The sequence below is a fragment of the Pseudochaenichthys georgianus genome, chromosome 23 (assembly GCF_902827115.2).
Source record: "Pseudochaenichthys georgianus chromosome 23, fPseGeo1.2, whole genome shotgun sequence".
NCBI classification, from domain to species: Eukaryota; Metazoa; Chordata; class Actinopteri; order Perciformes; family Channichthyidae; genus Pseudochaenichthys; species Pseudochaenichthys georgianus.
Window position 1 is genome coordinate 13,117,823 of NC_047525.1, and position 13,593 is coordinate 13,131,415.

At 43.7% G+C, this 13,593-nt stretch overlaps 1 protein-coding gene across 1 annotated transcript; it reads left to right on the top strand.

Moving 5' to 3' along the window:
• The first annotated feature begins 481 nt into the window (after positions 1 to 481).
• LOC117439231 (zinc finger protein 11-like) lies at positions 482 to 7,978 on the top strand. The gene is made up of 7 exons (XM_034075046.2): positions 482 to 659; positions 1,878 to 2,080; positions 2,468 to 2,569; positions 2,676 to 2,771; positions 2,901 to 3,011; positions 4,694 to 4,817; positions 5,150 to 7,978. Exons 1-7 carry the CDS (start codon positions 632 to 634, stop codon positions 7,726 to 7,728), a joined length of 3,243 nt encoding a protein of 1,080 aa, XP_033930937.1. The 5' UTR covers positions 482 to 631; the 3' UTR covers positions 7,729 to 7,978.
• Positions 7,979 to 13,593: the final 5,615 nt, after the last annotated feature.

The following is a 13,593-nucleotide window of genomic DNA, read 5'->3' on the forward strand; positions in this document are numbered from 1 at the left end:
TCATACATGGAACTACAGTTGGGGGTATTGTTCCCACACGAACATGTTATGTGTTTTACTATATATGTTGTGTGCCCTCCTCTCTTCTTCCCGGACTGCAATGCAACCGGACAACATGACCAACATTTATTGCTCTCCAATAAAGTACCCTTTTGCACCGCCTCAGACTCCCTATCTCTCGGCACTACAATACATACTTAATCTGAATCTACAATAACTCAAACAATACATCAGAATACATGACATATATGGCAAAGTGATTTAATAAAGAAATCGCTTAAGTTAACCCTTCAGTTCAACAAAAAAATAAGAATTTAATTATGTTATTTCCAGAAGACTGGTTTTAAAATCAATCTTCTTAAAATAATTTCACTTTGTGTTTTTTTTTTTTACTGAAATTAACATAATGCTTGTCTCAACAGGGCATATGAGTAAACAGACCTGTAATTAACCACCGTTACTGAATAAAACCAGGGTTTGTTTTCGTTTACTACGCATGCGCACTCTGCACCACATCGATTATCGAGCCGCCCTTCTTCCCCACCAGCTCGCGCCGTAGGGTCGGGCGGACGTTAACTCACAACAACCCAGGGTTCATTTCTTCCTCTAGTTGAACATTTTCCGATATAAAATGGAGAGCCTGTATCGCTGTGATGACGGTAAGCCAAGAATAGTTTCAACATGTATTACTCATCTAGAGTTATGGGGTTTTCTTTAGGATTGTGTGCGTCCGATTCTAAACATGGCGTACGCCGCTGTGAGATGGCGGTGGCTTTGTGCTAAGTTACTAGCGATGTGTCCGGTAGATACTATAAGGAACTTCCCGTTAGCTAAGCGAGTTTTAGCTAGCTACTTAGTTAATACACACTGGCATTTTATCATGAGAGTTATGCTTTAACGAAACGAGATGAGCATCTTTCTGACATTAGTTAGCTAAAAGCTAGCAGTGTAACTGGCTGACAGATGCTGCCTTTGAGGCTACAACTCAAACTCCATAGCTAAAACTAGCTAGTGGCTAAAAATACAAGACAGATGGCTAACGTTTGTCATTCCAGCTAAAGGAAAGTCGTGATACATTACCAAAAAAGGACAACTTCCTTACTGTTCCATCAACTTGTGTAGCAAAGTCACGACTTTCGAAGCCATATTCATCACTTGATATGGTGATCATGTGTGGTAATTGTTAATTACGACACAGTTGCCAGTCCATGAAGGCAACCATGGCCAGGATAAACATATGTCAGTTTTTAGACATTCTTTTTGTTACTGTTTAGACAGAAATGGTACATGTGTTTTATTTACTACACTATAATTAATATATGTTACCATTGGGTCATTTGGGTTCAGCTGGCAATGTTTATTTGAGCTTCTATAGTAATCAGCTGTTTTGTCCTTTACTAGAAGTTTGGCTGAAGCTATCAGTCACTGAACCATGGTATGTTTAGTGAATATTAAAGACAAGACAATGTCAACCAATTGCGAAAAATACATACATTTCTGAAGTTGATGGTTTAAATTGAAAATATATCAATTGTATTATCATAAACAATTAAGAAAAACAGCTTTAATACACGTTTTGTGTTTTAATTTGAACTTATTCTGACATAAATAATAGTTGATATTTGTTTTACCATTTGATGATTTACATTTTTAATGATCTTCATATAATTGTATTATGAAAACTGGAGGTATTAAGTGTTTCCTAAGTGTGTTATTTATAACAGTCATGTATTTATACTGTATTCCTATTGGTGTGTAATCCATTCATTTACATTACAAATATAACTCATGTAAAAGCCTCTCTGTACAAATAGTAATTGTATTGAAGTTATATTTGATTTAAATTCAGATCCTGACATTGTAAAAATATTTTCCAGATTCCCCTCTCCTGCTGCCGTCCCTCCGCCTCTTCATCCCCCCGCTGCGCCTGGTGTCTGCGGCCATGTGGCAGGTGGTGCAGAGGGGCAGCGTGCACGACTATGGGATGGTGGAGGAGTTCATCAGCACAGTCTCAGAAATTGTTCCTGATCTTTTGAACGCTGATCAGAAAGCTCAACTCCTCCTCGGACTCCGAGCCCGGGTAAGACTGAAGGATATTTTCACTCATGTATTGAACTCTTTAAGGAAAAATCAAGTTTGCTCCTTCTTTGCAGATGTTTATGTGTCAAAACAAGGTGTAAAAACCTATTCTAGCAGTCTCCCTAAGCTCAGTTGGTTATGACCTCATAATTCATTGCATATAAACAATAAAAAGCTAAATGATTGCCTCGCAGAGTGTCAAGGTGCAGCTGATGAAGGGTTTTAATATCTCTTCTGATGGAAAATATCACCTGCAAAGCAATGTATGTCTCATCGGTTAGAGTTATTAAAGATTTAAATGTTCCAGTGCAGAGTCCTTTGAGTGAATGATATCTCCAGGTGCAGTGTTGTCAGATGTGTTTACCCTGAGGTGGACCTTGTGTTGCAGGTGGTTCTGGAGTTGTGTCGTGCTGAGCAGATACAAGACACAGAAACCATCGAGATGCACCTGGAGCGGATCAAGACCCTCGTTTCCACTTGGGCGGCGCAGGTTAGCTTCTTTAAATGTGATCTGTAGGTCATAGTGTTGTCACATTTTTCAACAAATGATCATGTTTCTTCTTCTTAATTTACATGTTTGCATTGTTTTGCTCCAGCCATGTTTTGCAGAGGTCGAGTTTCCAGAATCCAACTTTGCGGATCAAATTGAGTTGCTGTTGAAAGACCCCGAAGAGAAGGAGAAGTATTTCCAGGTTTGAATTTATGTTGTATTCAACTTTTTACTAATAGGATGGATTCCTGTATTTACTGAAGCAATCTGAAATTCTACAGAATATATAATAGAGGTTGAAGGTTCACTAAACTGTGATTATTTCTTCCAGGAGGTTTTTCCTACGGACTTTGGGCCTGACTATGACAGTGCTCTTCAGGTGCTAATGCTGGACTTCCTCTCCAGGCTGGAGAAGCTTCTACCTGTACCTGACATTCAACAGGTAACGAAACATAAATCAGCTTAGGATACATAGAATAAAAAAGAGATGCTCTTTACAGACCCAAGACAATAGGTTTTTTTATTTTGTTTCAAATTAACCAGCAAAAATGTTCTTTACATCGTGAGCAAATTGCAAATAGGGAACGCTAACTTAATATATAGGGCTTAAGTTAAAGGTCCCATGTCATGCTTTTCCGGTTATCACCCGTCCCCTTGTGCGTTATGTAGCTTTTTCTGCATGTGAACGGTCTGCAGAGTCACAAATCCTCAAAGTACACCCTATAGCGAGTAAAACTCTAACACAGAAAAGACCTGTCTGTGCTTCCCCAGAACGCCTCGTTGGACATTTTTCTTTTTCCATCATTTTCTTACTGGTTTAAGTAACTTAACGACGACCAAATGGACCAATCCGTGGAGCTCCTCACACACCAGGATCCCTTGGCGTCACTATCAAATGCAGTGGGGGGACCTTTAGCGTTGATTTTCAACTATCAGGGAGTCCCATTGACTTGCATAGAGCTCCCTGAACGTTGGTAATAGACGAGTTGGGATCGCGGAGAAACACTCACTCAGCCTTATCTTTTCTCAGGCTGTGAGTGTGTGGCGAACAGTGTGTGTGTGTGTGTGTGTGTGTGTGTGTGTGTGTGTGTGTGTGTGTGTGTGTGTGTGTGTGTGTGTGTGTGTGTGTGTGTGTGTGTGTGTGTGTGTGTGTGTGTGTGTGTGTGTGTGTGTGTGTGTGTGTGTGTGTGTGTGTGTGTGTGTGTGTGTGTGTGTGTGTGTGTGTGTGTGTGTGTGTGTGTGTGTGTGTGTGTGTGTGTGTGTGTGTGTGTGTGTGTGTGTGTGTGTGTGTGTGTGTGTGTGTGTGTGTGTGTGTGTGTGTGTGTGTGTGTGTGTGTGTGTGTACTCAGGCTGAGTTCTGCGGTGTCTCACTGTCTCGACCCCACGCAGCACCCAGGAAATGACACCAGTAATCCAGCTCACACTGTCCGCTCCTCGAGCCTCAAAGGGCGGAGCAGCGAGCCCCGCAACGTCCTGCCAACACGGCCCCCAGACCCCGCGCAGCATTCTCATCTGTTTGTCATTACTGGTGTCATTTCCTGGTTGCTAACAAACGCCATTGTAACACATAAACACTGATGTTCCGCTGTAACGGTGGTGGACTCATCAGAACAGAGTGGGCGAGCTGACCAATCAGAGCACAGTGGGTTCACAGGGAGGGGGGAGGCAGGAGCTCCAACAAGACGTGTAGGACAGAGAGTGAATACACATACTACACAGAGATGCTGTGTGAGAAACCAATGTGAGTTTGGGACATTGCACAATGTAAATCTATTCTAGTAGACCTCAACAATGCAATTATGATCAGTAGAAATGGCCATGTCATGGGACCTTTAAAGGTGCATTGAATCTCACTGACTTGTTTTCTTCCCGTTTACATTTATCTATTAACTTTTTCACTATCAGTATTTCTTGACATTACTAAACCTCAGCATAACCCATCAACCTGGTCCTTCTATTCCTGTAACCCTTATACTCACATATGCAGTTGTTTGTTCTTAACATGTTCAGTACAACTGGCATGCAAATGAATCAACTTCTGAGTAGCCACACTTAAAAACACACAAGTTATACATAAATGAAATGTGTACTCTTTCTTACTGTAATCTCGTACCTCCTCTCCAGACTGCCTCCATGCTCAGTGCGGTCCCCTCTGCTCTGGAGGAGTGTGTGCACTCTGTTCCCGACCCTCAGCACCTGAGGACCGTCCTCCAGTACCACACCACGCTGGGACATTACGATTTATGTGGTGAGTCACCTCTGACCATAGCACATCCTTTCTCCGATATGATAAGTTATTATAATATCTTTATTGAATCAGGTATCTCCTGTATTTTCCTGTATTCAGAAAACATGCTTTATTTCAATATAAGAAAGCCATTTTATCTTCAGTTTCTGTACAGGTTATTTCTCATTAAAAGGGAGCATGCTAGCTTGCACAATTCTCAGATATTTAGAAGATTGAAACATTTAATTTCGGTACCACTAAGTGTAATGAATTACCATATTTGTTCGCATCTAATTTTCTTTTGTTTATACCTGCTTACCATAAAACTGATGGGATTCTTATTCCCCCCGCAGATGAAAGTCAGAGCATTCCCTCTTCCTTTGGGAACTGCATCCTGTCCTCGCTGTCCCTCCCTCAGCTGGAGAAGGTTGTGATTGACGCAGACCAAATCCACCTACAGCCTCAGTCAGAGCAGATGCAGGGCTGCGTGACGGTGCAGGTGGAAGGGGAGACTGTGACTTTGTTGGACTACATACAGATAGAGCAGGCTCAGCCTCTGGTTGAGCCTGACGAGGAAGAAGAGCGTGAAATAAACGAAGAGGAAACGGATGAGGATGTGAGTGATGCTCTAAAGCCAGCAGCTTTTCGACCGCTGAAACAAAGCAAAAGGCTCCAGGTTAAGAGGAAAGCTAAAAAAGAAAGCGACTCTGAGGCGGCTAAGAGGCAAAGGAAAAAGTTCCCTAACAATAAAACGTGTCCTGTGTGCAATAAGATCTTCCTGCGGGCGGCAGCCATGAGACGACACCAGGAAACTCACTCTGCTAACCGGGAGTTTAAGTACAAGTGCTCCAACTGTGACAAACGCTTCAGGGACCATTACGACATGAACCGGCACAACATGCGCGTTCACGAGAAGGACGAGAACGGTACCAGCACTAAAGAGGAAGAGGAAGCAGATCCCAGCACTTCTGAGCTGTCGGAAAACAAAAACTGCTCCCTGTGCGGGAAGTATTTTGGCCGCCAAGTAGACATGGAGCGGCACATGAGGTCCCACTCAGAGGACCGGCCGTTCAACTGCTGTTTCTGCGAGAAGAAATTCAAGAATCCTTACGTTTTAAAGAGACACAAGCAGGAGATCTGTAAGAGCCGAGAGGTGAAAAGGCCAAAGAAGAAAGAGATCCAGCGCCCGACTCCACAGCCACCGACCGAGGGCTCGACGGAGGGCAAAGTGTGTCCTATCTGCAACAGGATATTACCGTGCACTGCAGACATCGCAAAGCATTTACGGTCTCACACGGAAGAGCGTCCTTTTATCTGCATTACTTGCGAAAAGGGCTTCAAGTACAAGGACACGTTGAAGAAGCATCAGATCATCCACGGTCACGAGGGGATCAGGGAGGAACAGTGCAAGACGGTGGAACAGATTTTAGCTGAGGCTGATTTATGTAACCTTGATAAGAAACAGCTGGACGTACCTGCAGAAGGTTCTGAGGAATCGGCTTCTGCATCTGTGCCACAAGTGAAGAAAAAAGGCCCTAAAGTGTGCCCCGTCTGCTCGCGGGGCTTTGACAGTGTTAAGACTCTGAACAGGCACGTACAGTGTCACACAGAGGACCGTCCGTATCATTGCATCCACTGCAAGAAGCGCTTCAAACACATGCACGGGCTAAAGAGACACCAGATTTACGCCATTTGTCACAAGAAAATCACCCGATTCTCGTGGAAGAAAGAGCTGAGAGCAGGGCCCAGCCAGAGCGAAGCAGCCGGCGCTGAGCAACAACAGGGCACTCCTCTGAAAATACCCGTGTGGTGCTCAAACTGCGGCAAACACTTTGAATACCCGTTCGCTTTGAAGGAGCACCAGGAGAACGTTTGCAAAGTAGAAATGAGCGATATCATGAGATGTGGCGACTGCGGGAAAGAGTTCAAGAGCATGACGATGCTCAAAGTGCACCAGAGGATCCACGACGCGCTCTACTGCAAGGAGTGCGGGAAGATCCTCGCCAACGAGCCGGCCTTCGAGAGGCACAAGCTCATGCACCGGCCCATGCAGTGCACCATGTGCGAGAAGAGCTTCACCCTGCTCCGGCGCCTGAGGGAACACTACGAGAAGCAGCACGAGTTCACCGGCCCGTTCCCGTGCCCTCAGTGCGACAAAACCTTCATCCAGCTCTCGTACCTCGCCATCCACCAGAGGATCCACAAGGGGGAGTTCCCGTACATCTGCAGCATGTGCCCCGAGAAGTTCAGGTCCTCCAACTGCCTGACGGTGCACCTGAGGAAACACACCGGGGAGAAGCCCTTCCTGTGCTGGCAGTGTGGGAAGTGTTACCGCTCGGCCTCGGAGCTCACGGTGCACATGGGCACTCACTCCGAGGAGAGGCCCTGGAGCTGCACACAGTGCGATCTGGCGTACCGCACCAAGCTGCAGCTGACCAACCACGTGGAGCAGGTGCACATCGGGGTCCGGTACCCCTGCAACAGCTGCGGGAAGCAGTTCATGAAGGAGACGTCCCTGAAGAGGCACGAGCTCATCCACACAGGGGAGAGGCCGCACCAGTGCACCGTGTGCGGGAAGACCTTCCTCACCGCCAACGAGCTCCGCCTCCACAACCGCTACCACACCGGGGAGCGGCCCTACAAGTGCGAGGTGTGCGGGAAAGCCTTCATCCAGTCGGGGTATCTCAAGTCGCACATGCGCATCCACACGGGAGAGAAGCCATTTAAATGTGACGTGTGTGATAAAGGTTTCCGGTTGTCCTATCACATGAAGAAACACCGGCGGACGCACGCCGGGAAGCTAAAGAGCTACGTGTGTGAGGAGTGTGGGTTAGCCTTCCTCCATAAGAAGGCCCTCTGGGAACACTCGCTCAGCCACGAGGTGAAAGTCGAACCGTCATTCACTGAGGAAGTGAGAATAGAATTTCAATAGACATCCCTGTGTTTTAGTTCTATATATTATATGAGGATAAATTGGAGCATCATCACCAAATCACTTCATTCTTAATTTGCTCTCCGTTATTTGATTTTGACCAATTTGTTAGTTGGTTCTCTTTTGCTTGTTAACTACACAGTCACATGCTCTGTGAACCACATTGAAGATCTGAGGAATGTATATATTCAAAGCCAATTCATATTTTCTGCTTAAATGGCGTTTTGAAATAAAGTTTATCTTAAATGTATTCTTGCTTCCTTCACTTTAATGTAAAAGTATTGCTGTCAATAAATCAGTTCAATGAAAGAAATGCGGCATTTAACGAATAACAAATACGGGGTTTATTAGCAGTTAGTTCCTCATTTTTTCCTCTGGTAACTCGTCAAAATGCTGTTCACCTTATAGTAAAGTGTTAGCCAAGTTAAAATAGGGAAACATATTTTTGAGTGATAGACTTCAAAGTGTTTTTGTTTCAGATCTCGAGATTTGATTGTGACCTTTTAGAAGTTTAAAGCTGTTTTTACCACATGTTGGCAGTGCTGTTGTTGAACCAGAAGATGGCAGCACAGCAGTGATAATGAGCAGCCAGCACAGCAGCTGTCAGAATGCCCCCCCCACACTCCTCCCCCTGCCACAGCTTGTATTAGAGGCCCTTTCTTCCTTTCACATCCATCACACAGTGTTTATCCTTCATTAGCATCCATATCTCCAGTACAGCATGCATAAAGACGTCTGTTTACACGGTCATTTGCAGGGCGAAGCTTGTTTTATTTAGTCAGCGTGTTACTTTGTGCAACATACATTTCCCCAAGATTGTTTACAGAGGCTCAAAGTCTGCAAATCAATAGTTATATTCTGCTCTCCCTCACAGTGTGTGTCACCTGAATGTTTGCTCAGCCTGAGTGACGGATTCAACAGCAGCAGCATCCCTGCCCAATCCCAGAGAAACTGCTCCCATCTCTCCAAAAAAAATCAAAGGCTGACTGAGTCAGAGCTTCTGCAGAGTGTAGGGAGCATATCACTCTTTAACCCGAAGCATATTGATTTATATGGGGCTGTAATTGCTTCAGTGTGTCCTGGATTATTCCCCCTGTAATTGAGGCCTGGCAGAGGTCTGTTCCCTAGACATAGCCTCGTCCTTCCTCGACCCCCCCCCCCCCCCCCCCCCCAAAAAAAACCCGGCACAAACGGTACACTTCCCTGCATGCTTGGGGGCATCTCTCATGCCCTCGTTCAGAATGAGGCAGCATATTATCAAAAGTCCTGAATGTGCGCATTTGGTTTGTCTCCAGGACTAGTTGTGTTTACTGGAACCATATATTAACTCTGTAATTACCGAACATGCTTTTGTTTTAGTATTTGTTTTGTTTTTTTGTTCGTGACTCAGTGGAACATTCCCGGACTTTATAATAGACAAGCCTGCACGCTCTGACAGGTCTCCAGGTTACTGTGCACAAAATAATGTAAACACCCCACGAATAGGCTAAGTCCCCCATTGTGTTTGCAGTGTGTGCCATACGTTGCACCTGCAGTTCATGTGGACAGAAGATGAACAAGTATTATAGAAAAGATACGATATTTATGTTGGACTTAAATCAGTTTTCTTTCATTTTTGCTTTCATTTGAAAATACTAGATATTTTTCACTTTCTTTCCAGCTGCAATAGAGAGCATTATTTCAGCAAAAAAGCTTGGATAAACTTAGTGTAAACCAGCACAGCACTACTGAACATAACGGGGCATTTACAGTTGAACAGTAAACATATTGTTTTAAGGAGTTTGTTGTGACAAATGAAAGACGAGTGCATTTTAGAGTTGTATTCCAGTAGGCAACTCTAAAGTAAGCCATTTATATGAGTAAATGGGCATTTATTGCTGTTGCATTAGCACTAACAATTGTTGTAAGTTATTTAATTCAGTGCAAAGTGTTGCAATAACAGTGCTTGGCCACATGGAGGCACTGTTTCAAGCTGAAGACACAGCTCTGACATATCACCTTGTTAATTTATATGAGCTTGTTTGCATACAGGTTTTTATTTTTATTTTACACCTAGCAGACTTGAAGTAATATTTATGTTAAGTCATGTTTGTTTTCACCAGTTTTCAAGCAGATTATTCGTCAGTTGTCGTTATGAGCAACACCTTTTATATAACACCAAGCCATTTCGTACATTTTTTGTATAAGGATATTGATTTGTGCAGCTTTAACTGATAAGCTTTATTTAGACTTCAATGGTAAAGCTACTCCTTGTTTGTTTAGCTACGCAGGCCCAATCACATTAGCTTTAGTTGTTGTTACCAGTTAAATAACTACCAGCTTGTTTGCAGTTGGGAGTCCACATTGAGCATGTGGCTCCTTTGTTTTCATCAGCAGTAAATCAGGGGGTGCAGCCTCCAGACTTTAGTTTCCTGATTTGATGAAAACCCAGTCTCTTCCAGCATGTTCAGCGATCACAAACAGTTAAACTGTCCCAGAGATATTTTTTTTTAAAGTAGGTTTTGATCATCAACAGGCACCACAGAATTTCCGGGCCTTTTTGCCAAAATACTTTGACCCCTGCGAGTTACTACGGAAACATAGCGTATCAAAACAAGCGCCACATTTCTTGCTTTTGCTCCATGACGCACCTTTATTTCTTCCATATGAACAGTATATGGCACAGAACAGGGCTTTGATAACAATATCTGCCTTTACTGCATGGACAACAGAGCCACACTCCCTTCAAGCTTTAGTTTTAGTCGATGATAACAAAGGTAACGCATACCCACTGTGCTGGAAACCCCTCGGACTAATCATGAGAATAGAGAAGGATTATACTAAACAAGAGTGTGTACATTTGCATGTGTGTCCTCATGTGAACCTGTGTGTGTGCCCGGCCTCACACATTCCCTCCCATCTTGGGTACCAGCCCTCTATCATCCCTCCACGCCATGCTGTTAACACGGGTTATCTTATTTTCAAACTCTCTAATTCCCCCCCCCCCCCCCCCCCCCCCCCCCCCCCTCGTCCTCGTCCTCGTCCTCTCCCTTTGATCCACTTTCATTCGTTTGCATTCTGCACCGCTGTCCGTATCTGTTTCTCTCTGACTCGGACATTTTGTTTGGCAGGAGACACCAGACAAGATGCTGTTAACACTGCAAAAAGTGTCTGCTTCTTAGCAATTATTGCCTTTTTGTTAACGCATTAAACAGCCTTCCAAATGGGGTGAGATAACTCTGCTTGCTGCCACATTTCTCACAGATTTTATCGCGAAGATGCACATTTCACATTTTTTTGCAGTGAATCTTCCTCTTTCTTTCTACCAAAAGGGAGTGAAAACAAGCCTCTCCCTGGTCAATGAGTTCACTGGGGCGGACGTCTCCTTAGACAGGGCTGCAGGGGGGGGGTCAAAAGTCTTGCAACCAAAGAGAAAAGCGAGAATGAGGGAGGGAGAGAGGGAGGGAGAGAAACCTGGCACCAAGACGGTACAGAGTGAAGGGTATTAGAGACGGCGAACAAGGGAAGGTCAGCCCACCCCCTCTTCTTCTTCTTCCTCCTACTCCTGCATCAGCAAATGTACAAGCCCATCATCAATACTGGCCGACCACAGTGATAACAGCAGAGTCTGTGATGAGGCGTTTACACGCTCCGCAGAGGGTTATATTAATGTCAGGAGTCAGGGAAAGAGGAGAATTTCACATCTAAGACGAGCTACTGACAGAGGGGCTTATGGGCATCAGTGACCGGCTACGTCCTGATCTGATGCTAACAAGGTCATCCTCTGGTCTGAAAGCAGCTTTGTCTCTATAATCAGAGGAGCATCATCATCATATTCCACGTTGTATCAGCAGCTCTTCATGGTGACGCAACCCACCAGGGAGGCAAACAGAGACCCTGCCCGGGGTCTCGAGCAGAGATCAGTGCGTTCACAGAGACAGGAGCTGAGATATTGAATTCAGATATCTAATTTAATGCACTGACCGTCTGCATTGTGTGTAAATATGACTATATAAAGCAGGGCTTAAACTACAATATTTGTCATTATCGATTAATGCAAAGTAAGAATTTCCCATCACATGTTTTGTGTAACTAACAGGCCACATATATAAGAAACACAGTTTACTATTAATTATTCTGTTTATTTACATTCCAAGGTCAGTCCAAACATCCAAAGATGATGAATTTACTATCTGAGACGGATGAGTAAACAAATATTCCCATTTGAAAAGCTTTTAGTAATTTTGGTTTAGAATGATTCATTTATTATCAAAGTTGTTATAGATTTAAGTACGAATTTCATCCTGATTTCCAAACCTTCTATTTTTGATCTGCATTATGTTCTGCAAAGCAACATGTTTTTAAACGTACAGTACACTTACACAGTAATTATTTTATTCATATAGTACTGTTTATTGGTTGTGGTGGGGTCCGCCATTCCCTCGCCAGATTTAGATTACTGTTCACCTTCCTGGAGTCGTATGGTCGCTGGTTGAGTTACTGTTTGTGGGATTGGCTTTTATTTCAAACCAGCCATTTATTGTTATTGTTATTTGTTCCAGTTGGCACTTACCAGGATTGATCATCAGAAATTCGTGATTACTTTTCATTGACTTCTGTGTTTAAACATTTGACATCATTGTAACCATGGGTGTGGCAAACATTACGAATGTGCATCATTACGAAACAATCCTTTATCTCATAACAAATGTTCTCATCTCGTGACCCCTCACATTGATCTTGTGGCCCCTGACCCCCCAATCCTCATGTTGTAAACCAGTAGTTAACTTTGGATAGGCGTGTGAGTCGTTTCGGTGTCCTGTGTGGACGTGCTGGTGTTCTGACCCACTTTACCCCAACAACCCTAACTGTTGCGTGTCTCCACCCTCGGCCCCTCTGGATCCCACCCTGCTCCTGATGCATTTGCACACTGGCTGAGCATGCTGGGATATGTGCTGATGTGATTGGGTCACAGCACTTATCTCATGTTTAGTGCTTGGATGAGTGTTTATTTGCCGTCCCTGCTGAAAACAGGTCTTGTTAAGCCCCGCTCCGTGCGAAGCTGTTTCCTGTCATTGCTGGGGCTTTTTTTTTTTAGCTTGGCACAGTGGGAACATGGGGCCCTCACCTTAACATGTGGCTCTGCACAGCGGGGGCCATCAAGTGTTTGTCAGCCCAGGAGCAAAGCATCCGGCTATAGTCTGTGCCAAGGAGTTGGCTGGAATCTGAAAAATAGGAGAAAAATGTCTTATTGGTCACATGTCTTTTGTTTTTCACACTTTTATTTTCAGATCCCTCGGTTCATGAAAGCATCACGTGATCACATCTGATTTGCAGGTAAACCTTCATATTTTGACTTAATTTCAACAGAGAAAACAGAGATTACTTAATTTCTGACTCGAAATGATAAAGATAAGGTATAGGAAATCAACAAATACTGCATAGAAGAACAACATTTAGACAGAACAAGACTTCAGACTAATCTTTTCTGGCTATATCTGCTTTATATTCTCTATAGGTATTTTAATTCAATGTTATGTCTTTCTACTCGTTATAAAAAAAAATATTGAGATTATTTTATTATATTTATTTTGTATTGAAGTTGTTTTTCAAACTGTTTTAATGGCTTGTTATTGCTTTTATCATATCAGACTTTGGATAAAAGCCTGTGCCAAATTTCGTACAACAACCAGCACTCTTATGAAAACCTCCAGCTCGCCTTTAACTTCTCCTTTCAGCGCATATGTGTGAGAGTGTGAGCTGCTGCTGGTGGGGCAGAACCGCTTTTCTATCTACATCTGAACTACTAACCAAGTCTTAGAGAGATCAAAATTCAATCCCGTTCTGAGAAAAAAAGAGAAATGACGTTATTTGAATATGTGCCCA